The sequence below is a fragment of the Tachypleus tridentatus genome, chromosome 10 (assembly GCF_004210375.1).
Source record: "Tachypleus tridentatus isolate NWPU-2018 chromosome 10, ASM421037v1, whole genome shotgun sequence".
Lineage (NCBI taxonomy): Eukaryota > Metazoa > Arthropoda > Merostomata > Xiphosura > Limulidae > Tachypleus > Tachypleus tridentatus.
In genome coordinates this window covers 173,846,884-173,870,609 of record NC_134834.1, presented here as the reverse complement: position 1 = coordinate 173,870,609, position 23,726 = coordinate 173,846,884, and the positions used below count along the sequence as shown (strand labels likewise).

The following is a 23,726-nucleotide window of genomic DNA, read 5'->3' as shown; positions in this document are numbered from 1 at the left end:
GCTTTTTGTTTTTAGTACGTAGCTCATTTATCACTTATTTATTCCACTGGTGTAAAATAATGGATGATACATCTCATCGGAACACTCAATCAAACTTCGACCCTAATCTTAACTCAGTTGTATGTGACATTTCTTACAAGTTTGCCATGCTAGATGTGTTCAAAGTTACGTATAAACAAATTATTTTACCCTAGGAAGAAATAAGAGGATAGAAATAAAAATGTCGTAATCACTCAAAAATGATAAGAGTTTTCTGTTTTAGTCTAATTTTTGGTTATTGATTAACAATTTCTTAAATGCTTGACGGCATTAATCCTCCATGCTAATTTTTACCAATAAGTGGAATCAATGGTTTTGAGTTTACTTACTGATAAAGTATATTTTATTAAAATTTACCGATTTTACAGTAAGCAAGAATGTCCAATCGAATTGTTTTACAATCTTAGACTGAACAAAATTTAAAATGCCGAAATGAATTATTTTTCTGTCTTGACTGATCATGACATACCATGGGACATATAGTCATAAAATCAACGAAACACAACAATGAGTTTATATTTGTTTGAAATAAAGCACAAAGCTATGCAATGGGCTGCCGGTGCTCTGTTCTGTCCTCTTTCACCGGTACTGAAAACCGGTTTCTAGCATTGTAAGTCCGCCGACATACCACTGTACCATTGGGAAACTAGAAAATAAAAGCTAACGTACCTTGATTTCAAACTATGATACTTACTGCGTGTATATACATTTCTATATGACTTAGACCTTGAAAAAGTGTATTTAAAAGCACCCAAAATCCTTACAAATGAATATCTTTATTCACCTCAGTTTAGTTTCTACAGCGTGTAAATTCACACACCACTTAAAAACTATTCAAAATGAATAAAAGACACCCTCAATTGCGAGAAAAACAGTCATGAAAAAAATTTAGAACAATGTCAAAGACAATAACAAATGATTCACTTCCAGACAAGATTATGTAATGTTAGAAAACATATCATTCAATGTTAATTTGAAATTCTATCATTCTCTTCTCGTGTTTCTCAAGTATAAGTAAAGGGTGTTGTCATCGAAACGAAATAAGGAAGTTGAAAATAATCCAGTTGGTCAAGAAAGCAGAGAAAAATTACTCGGCCAAGAGCGTATGATAAACGTAGATAAGCCTACCTCTCTTTACAGTTTGGTGATGACTAAAATTCAAAAGGTTCAATTTTAACTTCCGGTTAGCGTATGTATTTATATTGTACTTCCGTTTCCTAAAATCTTAGAGTTTTGCTCAACTTATGGTACGTATGTACGTGTGGATGGAGGATATTTATGTGCGCAGTTGGAAGGATAACCATTATTATTATTTCCTGAAGTCAGAAATTTCGAACTTCATACAAGTTTTATAGATTACATAACCATATCTCTTTGTATATGATTTTCAGATATACTTAATTGTTCAGCACTAATCATCTTATTATCTGTATCTAAATCCATGATTTTTAAGATACAATGGCTGATATAATATTTAGGTAAGGATGCAAATTATGTTAATATATGATAATAAGTTGGTAATCAATGATTTATAAGCATAACAAAGTAATTTTGGGGGAATATACCACATGAATAACATAGGCCAATATTCTATTGAAACACTTGCAATGTTCAACAATTACAAAAAATAATTTTATTATACTTGTAAATCACTGTTTGTCATATTATTTTGATTAAGTCACAAATAGTCACTGAATGTCTTTCTTTTGTCACTACAAATGAACAACATAAAATTAAATGCTTGTTGAAAAGTTTTTATCATTACCAGATTAGATATGATTCAAGTTATTCAAATATTCCATTAATAAAAAAAAAACATTCGATCCTGCATTAATGAACACAAAACTCACAAATAAACCTGTATCTGGCGAATTCGTACAAACATTTTAGTAAGTGACCAATGACTTTATTATATACTTAAGTGTTAACAACAGTTTGGTAAAGCCACATTCTTAAAGGACATATTATTTTGTAGCCATTAATTGAATTACTCCACTGTTTATTGAATAGTTTGTAAGAATTGAATGACTACGATATAATGGATTATAAACGCAGCCTCCCATATTAAGTTACGGAATACTTACTTAACCATTAACTTTAACAAACACTGTGTAATGGCCATCGTTCAGTGGTAAGTGTACGGACTTGCAATGCCAAAATATGTGGTTCAATTCTCCGCGGTAGACGCAGCAGTCAGCCCCATGTGGCTTTGCTCTAAAATAAATAACTAAAGTCAGTCACTACACCCTTAATCACGATGACTTTGAATGACAGATCACAAAGCTCTCTCCACCACTCACAAGTGCAAGCTGTTGGTGAAACTAACTCATCCTAAGTGTTAAGTATTTGTTTAATCAGATGAAATCAATAGATTATTTTTTATAGGTGTCCATACAGAGATGATTATTTACCTTTGAAAATAAACTGACAAATGTGTGATTTAGTAGATTTTTGTGAATATACAAGGAAAACTTTATTATATAAATCAATAATGTATATTGCCAGAAACCGGGTTTCGATACCCATGGTGGACAGAGCACAGATAGCCATTTGTGTAGTTAAGTGCGTAATAACAAAACAGTTATAGGAAAATATAGTAGAAATCAATAAAACAGTAGTTTTGTTTAATATACACATGTAATTGTTTCAATTCATAAGAGCTCTGCTTAAACCTCCAGTGGCCTTTCAAATATATTGTCGACAAAATTCAAAACGTCTAGCAAGTCTTTCCTGCGACATCATAAACACGTAAAAACAAAATCAAGTAGCTCTTCTTAATACATGGAATCTATAATATTATTCGCGTATTTCGAATTACATAACCTCCGTTTTCATTTAATTCTACTAAGTATATCTATATGGAACACATACATCATCTAATTTTAGTTCCAAATGTTCGAGTTCTCACATCAAAATGCATTTGTTGTTTGAGCTAAACACCTTTCAAGATATCGAAGAAACTTGAAACGTTAGTAAAGTTTTTTCCTTTAGTTTTCAACAATGTGATACCTAATTAACTAAATACGTCAACTCATTCTTATATTTGTATTAAATAACTTCTTGTTGTTAATTATATTATTTCAATTTCACCTTTCTAATTGATATTCAAAATTCTAAAGTAATATAAAATGCAAACGCGGAGCTTTCAGTTTGGTAAAGGAAATAAAATGCCCATAATATATAAAAATTCACACTGTTAGTTTATATTAAATCAAAATAGCCATTCAACTTAAAGATAAGCTTACCTTTGTACTGTTAGCTAAGCTGATCTTGATTCCGGTTTCAATTACTAGTCTGCTAAACTACCTGCGCCCCGTACTGCACCCTATGTAGCACAGAGGACTAACTGAGAAACATACACCCGTTAACTCTAAATTTATAGCATTTCTTTTAAAAAATACGAATATCACTTATTATCATGAATCACTTCCAAACGTTCCCGATTTCAATAACTTCTTCACTGTTCAAATAACAAGCATAAGCCTCTCTGCAGCTCTTTTAAAGCGATATAGGGTTTATTGACCCATATTTCTGAACAGAGTGAAGAAATAGCAAAGAGCGGACGATAACTTCCTTTCCGCCTCTATTCATTCCCCGAGCTAGCAGACGAAGCTAACGAAGCTCGTGAGATCAACGTGACCCATTTTCTCGCCGGTCATGGGGCTAGTAATACCCAGTCAAACCCTATTTTAAACATTTTTTAAAGCCGGTCAAAGTTTACTGGATTTAAATAAAGAAAGAAATGTTCGGTAGTTATTTCATTTTAAAATAATCATTTCTAATCTTATATATATATATTTTGAAATAAAAAAATATACGTTAATATTTTGAAGATTTTTTTTTTAATTTCGCACAAAGCTACTCGAGGGCAATCTGTGCTAGCCGTCCCTAATTTAGCAGTGTAAGACTAGAGGGAAGAGATAAGGTGAAACACCAGTCTTCATCACCTAAATGTTATATTTGACCTTTAGTATAGTTGTATCTAATTTCATGCTGTTAAATTATGATAAAATTAAAATTAGAAATTTCAAAGGGATTTCTGCATGATTCACGTAGCTCTGTTTATTTGTTATTAAGCACAAAGTTATACAATTGGTTATCAGTGGTGTGCCTTCGAAGCATCGAAACCCGATTTTTAGCGTTGTACGCCCTCAGACTTTCCGCTGAGCCACCGACTGAGGAGCATATTCACAGAGACAATTATTTTCTAAATATAAATTTTATTACGTGTCGAGCGAAAGTTTACTTAATTTGACCAGTTGAAATATAGTAAATTGCCAAATTTGCCATTTTAGTTTATTTCTATTTTTTTCGGTTCTGCAAATAGAGAAAAACACACAATATTTTTGGTCTCATCTGAAAAGTCTTTAAGAACATTTAAGTTACATTTCACAAAACTAGCATAAAATACACTTATATTAGCATTCCGTCTTCAATATTCGATACTCTAAACATGTCATGTAAAATACCGTTATGCATAACATCTCATTAAGCTTAGCTAGTATTAAGGGTCAGAACTCAAAACCAACTTTTATCCTAATAATTCTGGCTTATGAGTGTGATATATAAATCACAGTTAACAATCATTATCAAAATGAATGGCTTAGTTATCTATTCAAACCACTAACTGAATTATTGATTATGAGTCAGTGACTAAAACTGTTATTAAAGTCAATTACTTAAATAATGATTAAAAAGTATTAACGTCACTAACTGACTTAATGATTAAGTAAGTGACTAAATTAATCTTGATCATTCATTTAATTAATAATTAAAGACAGAAGGAGTGATTGAAGTAGGTGTTTTTATTATACCTAAGTCACATCAGGTTATCTGAGTCCACAGCGGGAAAGCGAACCCCCTCCTTCTCGGGTTGTAAATCCGTAGACTTACCGCTGTACTCGCGTGGTACATAAAATAAGGTGAATTAAACTTTGTTAAGGTAATAATTGGATTTAATGTTTTAAAATCAGACAGTACATTGATAACTGAAATCAGCGAAATCGATAATTACACAATTAATGCTAGTAACTGAAATAATGGTTAAAATCATGAAGTGGCTTAAACGTAAGGTCAGTGACTTTATTAATCATTAAAGTTTACAATGGGTTTAGAGATTTATCTCATACAGTTAATCGATGATTATTGACGTCAAAACTGGTGGTTAAAATTAGCACCTGAATAACCTGAACCACCGTTTAAAGATGGTAATTGTATTAATGATTAAAGTCGATGACGGAATGACAACATTTGGTAACTGATTTGATGAATAAAATCTGTGACTGACTTATTAATTAAAGATAGTAGATGAATTAATGAATACGGTCAGTAAGTGAAATAGTGACATCAGGCAGTGGCTGCAGAGCATAAGCAGTTTTACTATTCTAATTACAATACAAATACCCATTTTCTACTCTAAAACCTGTTTTTGATCATTCTTTACTGAGGTATGTTTTATTCAGCTGAGACATCAAGGTTGGTAAAATGATGTTTTAACATTTTAAAACGGTAGTTAGTGTCGAACTTCTCAATAATCTGTGTTAATATATACAACTCTAGAAAGTATGTGATAACTTTAACTCAACATAGAAGACTTGCTGTTTTGATAATTTAATAGATTATCCTGTACTTGTTTCCAACTAATTATGCTTTGTGTGTAATATCAATAATAAACTGTAGGCCTCCGTTATGAAGCAGCATTTTCAAATTACTGGACGTTTTTTACATTACCTGAATGAAGGCTGGAAAAAATATATTTTAACTGTTGACACGTATGTAGGGCAATTGAACGGAAGGCTATGCTAAAACAATAAACAATGTTATTTGACTACAGGGAAAGTAGAAAATGTTCTATGAGCTCCTATCGAAAAAGGGTGGAACTTTGGGTTTTACATCAATTGGATACCCATGACTGATCGGAGTGTTATATTGACAAAAAAAATCAACGCCTACTATTCATTTTATAACACTTTCTACAGTGTTAAAGAAAGGTAATACACACTGAAATAAAAATGTCTATTTCGTCAACTTTAATTAACATTGTAGAGGTTAAATTTATGTAATGAGATTCAGGAAGTAAGATGAAATGCACATGAAGTGAGATTTCAAGTGAGTTAGTAAAGTTAAGTTAGCAGCTGGAACAAAGTCCTCTGTAAGACAGTTGTAACTCTGAATGATAACTCAATGAAAACTACCTAAGTAAAATGGGTTCAAGTTGGTATTGCTCTTATCGAAGAGGAACAGTACATACCTATGAAGCATCAACTTGGAAGAGTATTCGATAACGAAGTTTATTATATTTTCTACGTGTAACAAGGTAGCAGAAGATCCCAGTCTCTCACTGAGAACATTCTTTAAAACGTAGAGTTATATCCAAAATGTTTGTAATTGTAACAACTGTATATTATAACTGAGATTATAATCCCAAGTGAGAAGGGTTTAAAACCATTGTACAGCGAGTATGTCACGTATTTTAATTGTGATACACGATGCAGGTGGAAATTAATCTTAACCTGTTTCAAAATATTCCATACAGAATGTAGAGGGTATTTGCCATAAATGTCGAAGTGAGACCTTCAGCTTGTGAACAAACATCTGGGTGCTGCTTTAGAGAATCATTCTGAGCCAGTAACATAAAAAGCCACATGTTAAGTCTAGCGCATTATCAAAGGTAGATATGTACCATTTCGAGCCAACAACATTAAAAGTCACATGTTAAGTCTAACGCATTATCAAAGATAGATATGGATCATTCTGAAACAATAATATTAAATATAAATGTCACCAGTGATGCTTTGACCTCAATAAGTTTCTGATTAATTAGTGTCAAAGGAGTAGAAAAATAAATAAACTATTTTATGACCCCTATAATCAATACGCCTCGTTTCTGTTTTCAGTATTGTTAATGGTAAAACTTGTCTACGTAAATATACTAATACTGTCTGTTTAATGTCCATGTAAGTTCTTCTCAGGTTGTGAATGGATCTTCACAAAAAATATTTGTGGAAGTTCATTAACTTCATGTGAGGGTTTTGCGGTTTTTATGGGCATTTTTGTGTTTTTACCACCATTTCACCCCCTCCCCTCAGTGGCACAGGGATATGTCTTTGGACTTATAACGCTATAAACCAGTTTTCGATACCCGTATATAACTGTATGCTTGATAACAAAACAATAATAACTTCGCCCATGTTGATGGATCTTCAACAGATTTGTCGTTGGTTGGGCTTATGTGAAAAATAGATGCATAATTGCGTTTTCACATTTTGTATTTTGCAACTTTATGGGCATTTCGTTTCTCACAATTACATATAAAAGAAGCAACTATTTATGTCCTAAGATAACTTTTAATTAATCATGAATTTTAAATAACTTCCATCCAAAGAACGACTACTCCAGGTAGTAATAAATAAATAAAAAAACGTAAATGTTTAGCTGATATTTAAGCAAGAAAATTTAATCGTGCAATTCAAAAAATCGAAATTTTATTACTTATGTTATTTACAAGGTTTTCAGTTGCACAGTTGACTTGGAGAATTTGTTAAAAATATAAAAACAATTAAAGTTGATCAGCTTACGTGTTCGAACCTTTCAAACTCCAACAGCATCATTTTCAAGTTCCATCCCTTTGTGATAAAAAAGCAGATAATTTTCCTCGAAACCGTTGGAATCGTGACTATTCTTTCTTTGGCTATGAAACCAAAGTTATCAGTGTAACGTTTTGAAACGCTGATAGCACTGGTTAAATTAAAGCATTGACTCTATCTATTCAAATATGTCGAATAATATCTTATTAAATTACTACTAGCTCTGTAAAATGACAAACTATGACTAGTTAATACATATAACACAGACCGTTATTAGTATTTATATTAATCAAACACCATTTAAGAAAAATAACCAATAAATATTTATATTGCTGAAAAACACAAGATAAGTTTTTGTTTTTGTTTAGTTTTTCAAGAAACAACTCACTGCATCCTAAACCTGAAATCCCTTTGACCATAACTTTTATTGTCCAATAAACCAAACTGTTTAGTAATTATTTTTCTTTCGTCTAAAGAGATGAAGTTTAACCAGGTTTTGTTGGTAATTATCACGATACTTGAAAGGTTTAGCGATTCAATATTTTCAGCTTTTTTTAGGTTTCTTATCCCCGGAAATTGTTTTGCACCTTAAAGTTTTAGTTTATGTCCTGCATGGCCAGGTGGTTAAGGCACTCGGCTCGTAATCCAAGGGTCGCTGGTTCGAATCGCCGTCACACGAAACATGTTCTCACTTTCAGCCGTGGGAGCGTTATAACGTGACTGTCAATCCCACTATTCGTTGATAAAAGAGTAGTCCAAGAGGTGGCGGTGGGTGGTAATGACTAGTTGCTTTCCCTCTAGTCTTACACTGCTAAATTACAGACGATTAGCGCAAATAGCCCTCGAGTAGCTTTGCGCGAAATCCAAAACAAACAAATTTTTTAGTTTATTTTATATTTCTAATTTCAAATTTCAGGTCAGTTTACTTTATTTTGTCAGATTTAAAACTACAAGACATGCCTCCAGGTTAGTTAATTTTATTTTGTCAGATTTAAAACTACAATATCTGCCTCCAGGTTAGTTTACTTTATTTTATTACTTTTATTAGATTCTTTTATGTATTGCGTTTCAAACACCTTATTTCAATGATTAGCAGTAATCACCTATCATGCTGATGTTATTTCAGTGATTAGCAGTAATCACCTATCGTGCTGATCTTTCATGCTTCCTGATACCTCCTCTCTATTTTTCTGATGTCTAGATGAAACCTTTCCCCTTGTTCTTAGCTAATAGCACTGAGATTTTAAGGGAAATAATCAACATGTAAGTGTAAGAAATGAGCTTTGAAGCTCATATCACAACCCAACGTGTATTGTATTGATAATTTGAGTTCTTGTTTCCCAATAATCTGTCAATAACATCTTTAAAGGAAATCACGCTCCTCCTTCAGCTTCACTTATTGTCCTTTCGAACTGGTCATCCGAAATCAATTTCCCAATCTGAAGCCCAACGAAAGTTCCTTCTTCAAGTTGCGCTTCTGAAAGAGATGAAAATTGCCCATGTAGATTCTTAAAACAGTCGCCATCTTTCGTCTAAGCCTTTTGAAACCACTTCATGAATTATAATGTTATGTGAAATGGAGGTAGTAGGGCTTTCTTTGTGTTAATCAAAGCTTCACATTCAATATTTTTGGTCCTGGTATGAGGTTGACTCTATCTAGCCATTGTTTCTTCATCCAATCCTAATTTCGTGCTCTATTATTCCATTCACATTACAAATATGAAAACTTTGTATAACCAGAATTTTGACCCAGCATCATACAAAGAACTTTTAAGTCTTCACAGAGAAGAAGTTGGAAATTTTCGTACGTTTTCTTCAAGTGACTAAATGAGTAATAGGAACCGATGCATATATGTTACCAATGTAGAGAAGAACACCTTATAGACTTCTCCTGAAGGAATCAATAAATAATCACCACTCACGTGGTTTACGTCCAGCAGCTCCTAGCATTGGTATTAAATCGCAATATTGTTGTAGTAAACCAATGACAGTTATTGTGGAAAGCATAGTATAAGGTGTTTCCCACGATTTCCCACTCCAGACATTTGTACTTCCAAAAGGTAAACACTTTTACTAACCTTTAGTTCATTGCTTCAACTCTTCGACACAAACGGTGCAATTTCTGAGTGGAGTCCATGATTTGTCTTGTTCCCCAAGTTGTATTCCAAAATACGCCTATTACTCTTTTTTCACGAATTCTGTAATGTTTTGCCTTTGTTTCTTTACAATAGATTTACCACAAATATAACAGCATATGTTTGGATCATTAACACAACATCTTGTACCATAAGAATGAATAAATAATATACAGAAGAAAATAAAATGTCAAAATGCGTGTATAATCAATAACTAAAAATTACACACGATGCGACCCATTAATTATTTACATATTTGTATCGTGTTTCTCGTAGGTTCTAGAACGATCGATAAGTCTGGAAGCACCAACATATTTATAATATTGATGAAGAGATAAAATATTGATTGTTTAAAGACTTTTCTGTGTTCTTAAGGTATGTTTTAAACTTACAAGAAGAGGGTCCATTGAGAGTCATTCAAGTTGATAGGCAAGAAAAGTATATAGATGATGACGTAAGGAGAGAACAAACAAGAAGGCAAAAAGAAGACAGGCTAAGAAAATAAGTTGGAATATGTGAGTTCTTACAAAGATTCCATACTTCTGGAATCACTTTTCTTGGAATATTGCACATTGAAGAAAATTGAGTAACCATTGTATCTTACTTCTGTGATCTGAATATTTCATCACATACTGAATAGATTTCTGAGTTATTTCTGGTGAGCTTCAGTTCCATAATACCCTTAACATCTTCTATTAAATCCCGCCTCACCTAACTCATCAAACAACTACATGCTTTTATTTTATTATACTTGGCTTCAAATGGCCTACTTGTAAGGTACAAAAATTAACATTTTTGTGACCCAATGTGCTGCTTGAAATGCAGTTGCAACTCGTGAAAGGTATACCTTTGAACAGGGCCGACGCGTCAGTCTTTGAGATTCCTTACGAGTCACTAATCCTCCGCAACTTTACATGAAACAAACGGAAACATGATTTACAACTTAGTTCATTATTTCATTTACACAGCACTAACAGAGTTGAGTTCTAGGAGGATACAAAAATGATATTCATAGGTTTATCATAGGCTCACATATGACATTGGATAGGTCATTTCTAAAAGTTGAAAAGACCAGACGGTGATGTAATATAATTACTCTTGGTGGTAGTAAATATTCTAAGTTGTTTACTGTCACTTGTTCGAACGCAAAGGTACTAAATAGGCTAACTAGCATTGTCCACCACGGATAATTAAATCTCGGATTTTTAAATTGTAAGTTCGTAAAGTTGCCGCTGACACACTGGAGACCTTTTATGTGGTATATATATTTATTTCAAGTTTTACGCTACGATATGTAGTAATGTATACAGATATTTTATTTTTTCATAGTAGCTTATGCAATACGGGTAATTTATTTAATGTTGTACATATTGTTTAAGTGTGTTATGGTAAGTTGTTCGGTGTTGTGTATATTTATTTCAGATAGTCATAAAGGAAGACATCCCATAACTGAAATTATTACCGTCAAGAACGAAGATACCTCACTACATAAAGTTATAACTATCATAAAAGAAAACATATCATTACCCAGATCATCGCTTTTCAAACTGGGGTCTCTCCCAAAAAATGTCGTAAGATCTTTAAAAAATATTACACTAACTGATGTAGAATATGTACAGTGATTTGTTATCTCGTTATGTGGAGGCACCACAGTCTGAAATATTTTGAAGAGGAGACTCACCAAAAACAATTTGAGAATCTCCAACTTGGGCTATTACTTTCGTAAAAGAAGACAACCTTACTCGAAAAGTTAATGTTTGTCATGGAAGAAGAAGCCTCATTATCTTCAGAATTGTGGTCATCAATAAAGTCGTGCGAATATTTAAATTATTACTTTCATATTACTCTACCAATCATCACTATCTTGAAAGAAGAAACTTCATTCCTTAGTTGGTTATTTTTATGGAAGAAGATATATCGTTATTTATGTTGTTTGTTTTAGAGCAGATTCACATTGGGTTATCTTTTGTGTCCACCGCGGAGGAACTGAACCCCAGATTTTAGTGTTGTAAGTTCGTACACTTACTGCTGTCACATCAGATATCATAATATTTAGATTAGCACTGCGAGTTAAAAGACACTTCACTGCCTAAGTTATTTGGGTGATACGTCAGTAACTTGATTAATACAAGGATTCTGAAGACATTCCACTTCCTAACTTAATCCTTTCTCTCTGAGTTCATTTAATCCTGTTATGTGACAAGTTATTTAGTGTTATAGATAATTATTCAATGATTATATATATAATTATCAAGTGTTTTGTGGTAGTTCATTTAAGATTCTATATAATTAGTCCAGTTTTAATGTTAGTTTCTTTGGGATTCTCTATAATTAGTCAAGTTTTTATTATATTATACTTAAGATTCCATATAACTAGTCGACCTTTTATTATGGTAGTTTATTTCGGATTTTATGTCCTCGGAGTGTTTATGATAAGTGTTTAGTGTCGCATATGATCAGTTCAAATTTTGTATGACAAGTAACACATGTAACACAAGTAACCTATGTTTTGTTGTTTTATTTCATGTGATAGGTTATTGAATGTTGTGTGTATTTCAATGTAAGTTTTTTACCACACGTTGTTTAATGTTATATATAATAATTCTATTGGTATATCATAGAGTATTCCAGGTTTTAATGTTTTATATGTATTTTTTTCTAGGTTCTTGTGACAGACTATTTAATATTGTATACAATTATTTTAGTCTGTTATTTTTCAAGGTCTTTTGATGGTTTGTTAATTTATTCGTATTGTAAAAAATGACTTGTTCATCTACATATTTTAGACACTTTTGTTGTTATTCTTTTACTTTTCAAATTCATGGTTCTTTCGCATATGTTCCTGAATGGTTGTCCTGGATTATCTTCATGACTTATTCAAAATCACTGTGTTGATTATTTTACACACTAATGATCTTGTGATCCATAATTTACTCTACAGTTTATGTATTAGTAGATGATTACTCTGTTTCAAACCCTTTTTCAGTTTAACTCAATGTTTTCTAAATTTTGTGTTACGTTCTTTATTCTTGTTTTTCAATGTATTTCAATTATCTGTGGCTTTGTTTTGCTTGTTCGTTTGTTGAATTTCGCCAGTCTTATTCGAGGACTATCTGCTCTAGCCGATCCTAACTTAGAAGTGATTTGCTTGTTTGACTGAAGTTAAGCACAAAGCGACACAATGGGTTATATGTGATTTGCCCAACACAAGTATCGAAACTAGGTTTATAGCATTGTAAGTCTTCAAAAATTCCGCTGTGTCACAAGAGGGTTACTATCTGTGTGTTGTCCTTACCACTTTTTTTGTTATTCCTTTCTCTTGTCTCATTTCTCACACATTTTTAAATCTTGTTATAACTGATTATCACAGAACGATGGACAAAATATTTTACATTTTAAGCTTACTTCTCAGTCATAGAGAAATTTGTTTGTTTAGCCATGTTGTTTCGAAATTATTATAATACTATATTTTAAAATATTCAGATGATGGCACAGTTATTTATGGATAATTCATTTAACATGTATCTGATATTATAATAGGCATTTTTTTTTTATTTAATAGTTAGCGTTTAGACATTCACGGTAATTGAGTACATGGCGAAGATACGTTGGTCCTCGACAAACTTAATGTAGTGGAAATAAATCTTAAGTGAATCAAGTTAAGGTCATTTAAATATTCGTACAGATATTGAAAACAAGGACACTGCAAAAATTTGGGAGAAATTCTGACAAAGAGAAATAGCTAAAACTAATATGAATATGTGATTTAAATGACCACGAATTTGTGGATAGAATTTTAAAACAATTTTTTTTGAGTTTACAACTCCGGTTCTTGACCATCGTCTCAAACAATTGTTTGTTTGTTTTCTTATAGCAAAGCCACATTGGGCTATCTGCTGAGCCCACCGAGGGGAATCGAACCCCTAATTTTACCGTTGCAAATCCGTAGACTTCGTCTCAAACAAAGTGTTGACACAAGTAGACAGATGTTTGAAAGGTAGATTTTAATGTCTAATCATAGATAGATGAGTTCGATTTTATAAGTCATATTAGTTTTAATTTAAAATATTATATCTGTAGATAAGATTATTATGCTATCAAACTTGTCAAACATTAAGTACCTTAAGTGAAAATAAAACATGCTGTATTCTTCTGAGATAACTGAAATATAGTTATTGATGTGTCAACCGTAGGGAACCATAGAAATGTTTAACATCACGACACATTAACGAGCTGTTTTTACGCATTTATTAACATCAGTAAAACGAGTTTTTTTTCCTATATATATACTGAATGCATCCCAGTTTCCCGCTTTGAGTGTTCGTTATTATTGTGCAGGGCTGTAAAAAAGGTTGTCGTTCGCCCCGCTGTTGTTGGGGGCAAACAGATGGGAGACCTACCTGTTTTGTAGAAATAGTCAAGAGAGAAAGAGAGGTCAACCAGACCATCCAAGTACGTTGTTTCGTTTAATCAGCTATAAACAAACGTATTTACTGTCTTTTTTTATTCATTTTTAATGGCACAAGGTAGACACCCTCCCGTTCATTCAACCTGCTAAACAAACGAAACTACTTACAAGAACCATTTTAAACATTAAGTGTGAACTAGGAACTATATAAAATTAAAGCGTAAACTACATTTTAAAAGCTTATTTCAATACATTGAAGTATGCTGTTCTTGTACAAGAGAAATGTGTATCAAAGTTCCACTGTTTTGTACTAAATCACAACATTACAGTCTTAATGTTTCAGTAAAAACTGGTTTAAAGCTGTTTTCTCATTGCTTGAGAGATGGGTTCTGTTGACTATCTGCTTTCCTTTCAGTATGTCATTTCAAATTAAAGAAGGCTGGTGCATATAGTTCTCGAATGGCTTTGCGTGAGATCCACTAAACAAAAAAATCAGTAGTCCACGAAACTTTTTGTAATATTTTTGTTTCTGTCAGAAAACTAGATTTTGGTAGAAATCAACCTATACAATAACATTTTTCAGCTTAAGAAGTAACATCATTAGATTTGGGTATAAATAAATCTACATTTCTAGCAATATAAGTCTGCGTATATACCACTGTGCCACTGGAAGGCTCATAGAAATAGTATTTTAAATATTTCCTGAAGAGGTCATCACAACATAAAACATTCCTTCATTCACACCAACAAATTTTCACTAACCATTGTCAAACAAATCAGAACAAAACCTTCAAAACTTAACTAACAAATAACAACAAGACAATACACTGCAGTTTTCCATTGTTCCCTGAAATCAGTTAAAAGATAATTAACACTTAGAGAAAATTTGCCATTAAATATATAATTCCTATTGACCTCAAGTTTACCTTGCAATCAGGCCCTAAACAATGTCTGTCATACAATAACGTGCAATAACTGTCTAGAATTCTACATTGGAGAAACGGAAAAAAACTGAAAAATCAGATGCACCGAACATAATAAAACACACTCTCCCATGTTTACAACCATGAAACTAAAAATACACACCAGAAAACACAGTATATATAAATCAACCATGAAACTAAAAATACACAACAAAAAACACAGTATACATAAATCAACCATGAAACTAAAAATACACACCAAAAAACACAGTATACATAAATCAACCATGAAACTAAAAATACACACCAAAAACACAGTATACATAAATCAACCATGAAACTAAAAATACACACCAAAAAACACAGTATACATAAATCAACCATGAAACTAAAAATACACACCAAAAAACACAGTACACACCAAAAAACTAAAATACACACAGTATATATAAATCAACCATGAAACTAAAAATACACACCAAAAACACAGTATATATAAATCAACCATGAAACTAAAAATACACACCAAAAACACAGTATATATAAATCAACCATGAAACTAAAAATACACACCAAAAAACACAGTATACATAAATCATTACGATCTTAAATAGAGCCAGTCGTCGATGAACGCAGCTTAAAAAAAGTTATCTTAAATGAACAAAACAGCCCCACCTAAACCAAAACCCCAGGGTACGTGTGAAACAATATCCGGTTGCGTGACCTCTTTGTTCCATACTGTGTGTATATATATATATTCATGTGTATCTTTAAACCTGAAGACAATATAATCTTGTCAAAACGTCGTACATTTAAAAAAATTTTCTTCATTACCCAGTCAAGCCGTTTTCAGACTGTTATTTTCTATAGAGTGGGTTCCTCGTCATCCAATTTAAATACTATGCAGTGTTTCCTTTCATAACAGAATCAATACAATTAATTTGTTACGAGTTATAACAATGTCTGTAAGAATCATAGCAAAATGTTTCAATTTTTGTCCTTCTTTCTTCTGTCTCTTTTTTTGTATTCCATTTCAAATAAATTCGCTGACATTACTCCGTTTCGAACGGATTATCCACTTTTATAAGAATTATTAACTAGCAGTAATTTTTTTTAAACCATAATTTTATTGTAAACGGTGTCATCATTACACCTTGAAGTAACGTTCTCACATAAGTTTTGGTATTCCTTTAAAAATATTAAGTTCAGGAATTACCATCTGATGATAGATAAACAATAAATATTACAGTGAGAACGGCCCGGCAAGGCCAGGTGGTTAAGGCACTCGACTCGTAATCCGAGGGTCGCGGATTTGAATCCCCCTCACACCAAACATGCTCTCTCTTTCGGCCGTGGGATCGTTATAAAGTAACAGTCAATCCCACTATTCATTGGTAAAAGAGTAACCCAAGAGTTGGCGATGGGTGGTGATGACTAGCTGCCTTACCACTAGTCTTACACTGCTAAATCGAGGACGGCTAGCGCAGATAGCCCTCGAGTAGCTTTGCTTGAAATTCAAAACAAACAAACCAAGTATTTAGAAGCTGGTTATGAGTAAAGCTATTCTATTTCTACTGAAACACCGCATTAAACAAAAACAAGTAAAGAAAAGTGTTTTTTTAAAAATGAAGTGTACATAGAGATGGCTAATATCAATTGCTTAAAAACAATACAAATAAGACAGTAGGAATGGCATTTACATTATTCATACAGGATAGCACGAATTATCAATGACTTTATCCTATTTGTGTTTGTTAACATTCTACTACACTGTGTATTAACCACACCTACTTTCACTTCCTTTGCTTTTTTACTTGTAAAAGAATAATAGCACTTAAGACTATTTTCTGCAACGTCTATCGAGTTCGTTCTAATAGCCATGATTAAATATTAATGTCCAATTTTCCACAAATGACGTCGATTTCTAGTATTACATCTAAACACTGGAGCTACGACTTCATGTGAATTCAGTGATTCCTCTTTCTTCATTCATCGTCTTTAATGAGGTTTGGCTGAAAACTTGTATATTTTTGGCTTGTGAATCTTTCTTATCTTGTTTTTTCATTATCTTGTTTACCAGAAATTAAGGTGAGCTTATCGTAGTGACTTTTTAATTTGGAAGATTCTTTAACGTAACCAGAGATTTCTTTATATATGTAAAAACGCCAGGCATGGATAGAAAATTCTATGTAGAGGAGCCGCTTTTTACATATATATATTTTTCTCTACAAGTGGGTTTTCTCATCATCACGAATCATAAATTTCTTTTTGTCAATTTAGGTTGTCACAGAGTGGTTTAGTGTGTTGTTTCGGAGTCCATTGCTATGCGAATTTTTTTCTAATTCTACGAGAAACGTTGTTGACTATATCTTTAAAATACTTTGTTCTTTCACTCTATACTAGTTGTTAATCTTGCTATGTGAATACTCTTTTCCAAAAAGATTTCTGACTATTATTCAAGCCACAAGTTCACATCAGCAGAACTGCCTTATAAAATGGTTGGGAAGTTGCCATGAAACAAACATATAGGTGCTAAACATATCACCCAAGAATACCCATCTCCTATCTGCTGCTATTATAATAGTAAATACAAATCATTAGAACCATTCAGCTGTCCGTTTCTCAGCTTCAGCTTTGCAATTAAAACGGGACTTATGTATTATTTCACCAATTTTAAACAACAAAATATTTTATTATAATATCAACTAAATTTCAACTATTAATTTCTTGGCGTTTACTTAAGTCACCTGGTATGGCCAGGTGGCTAAGACACTCGATTCCTAATAGGAGAGTCGCGGGTTCGAATCTACGTCATCTTAAAAATGCTCGCCTCTTTTAGCCGTGGGTCTGTTATAAAATAACAGTAAATCCCATTATTTGTTGGTAAAAGAGTAGCCCAAAAGTTGGCGGTGAGTGGTGATGACTATCTCTCTTCCCTCTAGTCTTATACTAGGTTAATTAGAGATGACTAGCGCAGATAGCCCTCGTGTATTTTTCACTCGGTTAAGTTATGACATGTTTATGATAGTTTTATTTTAAATACTTATGTTACTTTTATCTTATTTACCCGTTTAAAGGTGGAAACAAGGTTCAACAAAGTATTCTTCATTTGAAATATTATGAGACTGTTGTTAGACGCTCTCTTTTAGTTCATGCGACCTTTCGGGGTCATTAATCGTTATGTAAGTACGCTTTAGGTACTGGAAAATGGGGGGCGATGAAATATATCATAATTATTCATTGCTTTCCGCTTCTTTAAAATCAAAATACTGAAGAAGAAACAGCGGAAAGGAATGTAAAGTTATTATACAGCCCTTAATACTTTAACAAAAAAATCCATCTTGAAGAAAACAACATATTGTTCAAGGCTTAAAACCACATACTAGCTTACGGGATTAATTTTGGAAGTAATAGATATTTGTGTGAAAGTAACTCTAAGCGATATGCTAAACGAAAATAATAAAGAGAACAATAGCATGACCATGAATAATTAATAATATTATTTATTAATTACATTAAATCTGACGTTTGGCATAATAATTTGGGGAAGTCTGGTTAAAGTGTGGTTAAAACATTATTAAAAATAGTAGGAGAATGAACTTTTGAAAACAAATATCAATAATATTATAAAAGTGCAGACTTCTAATTCTACTGTTATGTAAATTTTTTATTGTTTTAAACACGAATCTTTTATTACCCTTTGTTGTGTGTTTCATTTTTTCTTAAGAGTTTTTTCTTTTATTTCTTGTAATACCTTCCATGTTCTTAACCTTTCTTTCATTTATCTCCATTTGTATGTCTCACTTTCTTATTTACTTTTATTCATTTATCTCTTCTAATATGTTTTTTTTTTTAATTTTTCCCTTCACTTGTCTTTGGAATAACTTTCAAACAATTAGCCATTGAACTCTTTAAAAAAAACAAGAAGAAAGTGTCCGAAGCTGATTAAACATCTTGAAAATCGTAGAAATACGAAAACACTTTTGTGTGAACTTAAGCGTGTAGACATAATAAGTGTTTACAGTCACATTTCACAATTCATCTATGGTATATTTTTTATTTATATATTGTTACAAATAACCTTAGTACGTATGAATTACCTTCACCATGAAGTATCATCCTAAATAGGCCTAACGCTCTATCGCTTGCTTTTTCTTTATCGAAATTTATTGCTGGTGATTTACCTGTAACCCACTTTTTCTTAGAGTCCCAACAAAGCTCGTAATAACGTCAATGTAGGCCAAAAGCCATGAAACGGACCAGGTCAAACTCTAAGCAATTGACTTGAGATTGTGAATGTTTCTAAACATTTTGGGTCGCTTTCATGTTATTTATAGACTGAATATCCAGAATAAGTTCGCTTGCTTACCTTCTGTTTAAAAAGTGAACAACAGTATGCGAATTCGTCTATCTAAACGTATTATTACAGTTCAGAGTAAAGGATTTAAAATTTATCCACAATTAATCAGATGCAAAACCTTGATAACTATTGTGATTTATATTTGAAATTGATACGAATTAAAAATGTTGATTTTTTCCACAAAAGTTCTATACATTCTCGTTAAGTTACCTCGTCAATACATATCTCACTTAGATTTGTTATTGGCTTTGCATATTTCTTCCATCTGTTTGCATTTCTTTTAACCGTTTCGTTATGTAATCTCTTAATGTCGTTTCATATGGTCATCTCTTATTGGTTTCTACCTTTGGTCATCTCGTCTCTTACTGTCACTTAATTTGGTCATGTGATCTCTTATTGTTGTTTCATTTGTGTAGTATGTTTCAATATATTTCACCATTTTCCATTATATATGTATAATTTGAATTAATAATTTTCATTATTAATATAAACTTAATTTGAGGATCATTATCAGTCGTTAAAATATTTAACTACAGTTATACTTTTTGTTCATAATTTAATATGTTTGCTTTTTGTTTTTTTAATTTCGCGCAAAGCTGTATAAGGGCTATCTTCGTTAGACGTCTCTAAGTTAGCAGTATAAGATTAGAGGGAAGGCAGCTAGTCATCACCACCCACCGCCAACTCTTGGACTACTCTTTTACCATCGGATAGTGGGATTGAACATAACATTATAACGCCCCCCTGCTAAAAGGACGAGGATGATTGGTGCGAATAGGATTCAAACCCGCAACCCTCAGTTTACGAGTAGATTGTTCTACTGGGCCACATAATTTTATATGCTAATGATGACTTCTTTAACAAATTAATATTTTCCACAACTGTTTATTTTGTTTGATAAACTATTTAACTTGCATATATATATTATAATAGGTTCACCATTTCTGTCAGCTTTAAAATCACAGTTAAAATTTGTATTCAAAAGTAATGTGAATCCCTAAGTACTTTCTAAATTAAACTAATACTATAATAATAACATTTTGTCTTTACGTACATAATCTTCGTCTACAAAACATTATATATATAATGTAAGTAAATGTATATATATACAACATATTATTGTTGTATGGGCATAAATAAATCAAATAACATAATCTAAACATTAAATAACAAGTCAAGCTTGATCATCAATAAATTATACTTATCCTTTCGCAAATGTATTTGTTTTGCTTGAAGGTCATTTCATCATTTTGTGTTCCCGTTGTACTACGGACTTACAATTTTAATATTAAGGGTTGGATCCCTGCAGTTAATATAGCGCGGATATCCCCACATGTTGTTTTTCGCTTAAACAAACAAAACCGGTTTCGGTCGAAACGTTGTTCTGTACTTTATTTTAATTAAAGTTTCAATATCCATATCAGCCGTCTTGAGAATACAAAACTGTTTTACACATTTTTCCTTATAAACATTGAGCTAATCGTCCAATTGTGACACGTATTAAATTTATTCGTCAGTCACCTATCCCTTACTTGTAAGTTTCGAAGTTTAGATTCTTTATTACACTGGTTTAAAGATTAGTTTTATTCTTCTCTTTGTTTCATACTTTCATTTTTCCTTCTACATGTTCGATTGACAGAGAGAGTCACGCCGTCTCTCCAGTAAGTAAAAAGAATCACTAGTATCATGATAAACTCATACTGATAATAAAGAATGAAGATCTCTGAACTCCAAAAGCCTGTGAGAATCATGTGTTCTCTGTCTCGTTCTTTATGCTGAAATTTTCTATACTTCTTAAAGTGTGTTCAATCACCAGAGACTTACAATATAGCTACTAAGAGGTTCGAGATATTTTCACTTGGTAAAATTTCTGGTTATTTATTCTAACTTTTGAACAGAGCAAGCTACCCACTTAGAGCAGATTAAATGTACACCTGGTGATGCGTACAGCTAACTAAATATACTTTTCTAACGTTCTTACTACTAAAATTAGAAAAAAAAAGAAGATAAAACTAAAAAGAACTAACATAAGACAGGCTCGTGATTATTGTGCATGTTGACAGAAAATTGAGTTTTAAATCTGGGAATGTATCGTGTTTTACATAACGAAGTTCGTGTAGTTTGTAACGGTTTTAAAAAATTTGTCAGAGTGCGTGAAAGGCAAACGTTAAGATGGAATGATAATTTTAAAGTAAGAGGAATCAGATATTTTTCCTAAAAGAAAGTTGTTTTGTTGTTTAATGACTTATGGTTTAAAATATTTGTATTTATCCTATGAAAAACAAACAAGTCTCAAAAATCAATACATATTTTGTTTTGTTTTGTTGAAACTGGAGTCAAGTTATTGATTTAAATTATGACCAATCAGTGTGATGGGTTGAATTTTGTCCTAGTCAGCGAGTGAAGATAATTGGTTGAATGATAGCGAAGTTAGGGTACTCGCTTGAATAACCGAGTCAGGTGTTAATATATAAATATCATATAATATTGCAAATAAAGATGGTTAGAAGACATCTATCATGTGTAAGCATATTACAGTTAATCAATTCAACATGGTTAGAACAGGTAAATCATAAGTAAACATGCCACAAGCTCGTAGTTAAAGATGGTTAGAAAAAAGTAGTCATATGTAAACGTACTAAAACCCCATAATTAAAAATGTTTGGTTCGAAACACCCGTGTAACAGATATTGTGTGTGTGTGTGTGAATTATACATGTTTCTCAGTGATTCTAGATTTCTTACTTTACTTCTCCTTGCTTCTTGCCCGGCATGACCAGGTGGATAAGGCACTCGACTCCTTATCCAAGGGTCGAGGCTCGAATCCCTGTTGCACCAAACACGCTCGCTTTTTCAGCCGTGGGGGCGTTATAATGAGCGGTCAATCCCACTATTCGTTCGTAAAAGAGTAGCCTAAGAGTTGGCGGTGGGTGGTGATGACTAGCTGCCTTCCCTCCAGTCTTACAATGATAAAGTACGGACGGCTAGCGCAGATAGTCCTCGAGTAGCTTTGCGCGAAATTCAAAACAAACCAAACACTTGCCCCCAGTGACACAATGGTATTTCTACGGACTTGTACTTCTATAAATCGAGTATCGATACCTATGGTGGGCAGAGCACAGATAACACTTTGCGTAACTTTGTGCATAATAACAAAATAAACAAACAATACTGCTCCCTAGCGGTATAGTGGTAGGCTTGCGGATTTATACCGATAGAAATGAGGTTTCGACACCCGTAATGGACAGAGCCCAGGTAGCACATTGTATAGTTAGAAATGAGGTTTCGACACCCGTAATGGACAGAGCCCAGGTAGCACATTGTATAGTTAAGTTAAAATGAGGTTTCGACACCCGTAATGGACAGAGCCCAGGTAGCACATTGTATAGTTAGAAATGAGGTTTCGACACCCGTAATGGACAGAGCCCAGGTAGCACATTGTATAGTTAGAAATGAGGTTTCGACACCCGTAATGGACAGAGCCCAGGTAGCACATTGTATAGTTAGAAATGAGGTTTCGACACCCGTAATGGACAGAGCCCAGGTAGCACATTGTATAGTTAGAAATGAGGTTTCGACACCCGTAATGGACAGAGCCCAGGTAGCACATTGTATAGTTTTTGCCTAATTACAAACAAATCATAGACAGCTAAATTATCGACACCTTTTTAATAAAACGTTGGTCCTTTCTTATTATTTTTAATATTTCGCTTAATACAATGTGCACACACTAATATAATTCATCATTACATAACACAATATAAATTCTTCTTTATTTGACTGACTACAAAAACAAAACTAATGTTTTACTTACCATTAAGTAAAGTTTCTTCTTGCTCACAGCGGCTCAGTAGTGAGTCTGTCAATACGACAATAAGATTCGGGTTTCCATACCCGTGGTGGACAGATGACAGACACTGTATTGTGTAGGTTTGCGCTTAAGAACAACCACACTTTCACAGGATGATGTCAGTTAAGGAACCAGAAAAAAGTCGCACCAGATTATCACCTAATATTAACAAAAAATAGTTTTATGCAATCCCTACTTTAACTCATATTTGTTTTAAAAGTAATATGATGTCAGCACAGAAAAATGCAATAAATCTGTAAATTGGCCATACATGGTCAGAAATGAACCAGATAAAACACAATTATTATTTGTATTTAACAAAGTTTTGTTGTTTGTAGTTAAGCAAAAAGACACACAACAAGATATTGAAACTCGGTTTCTAGCGTTGTTACTCCACTAAGTTCGTTTTTTGTTTTGAATTTCGCG

The 23,726-nt window shown here is 32.7% G+C and overlaps 1 protein-coding gene across 2 annotated transcripts in view; it reads right to left on the bottom strand.

The window, feature by feature from the left end:
- Positions 1 to 23,726, bottom strand: part of LOC143230943 (uncharacterized) — a 46,274-nt gene that overhangs the window by 7,323 nt on the left and 15,225 nt on the right. The window contains exons 2-4 of one of the 2 annotated variants that reach the window (XM_076465284.1): positions 23,265 to 23,459; positions 3,285 to 3,364; positions 2,124 to 2,253 (exon numbers count right to left, since the gene is read on the bottom strand). In XM_076465284.1, the coding sequence (XP_076321399.1) occupies positions 2,124 to 2,161 (38 nt within the window). In that variant the 5' untranslated portion in view covers positions 2,162 to 2,253; positions 3,285 to 3,364; positions 23,265 to 23,459. Of the gene's footprint in view, positions 1 to 2,123; positions 2,254 to 3,284; positions 3,647 to 23,264; positions 23,460 to 23,726 lie in introns of those variants that run through there. The other variant, XM_076465285.1, reaches the window with a different exon arrangement.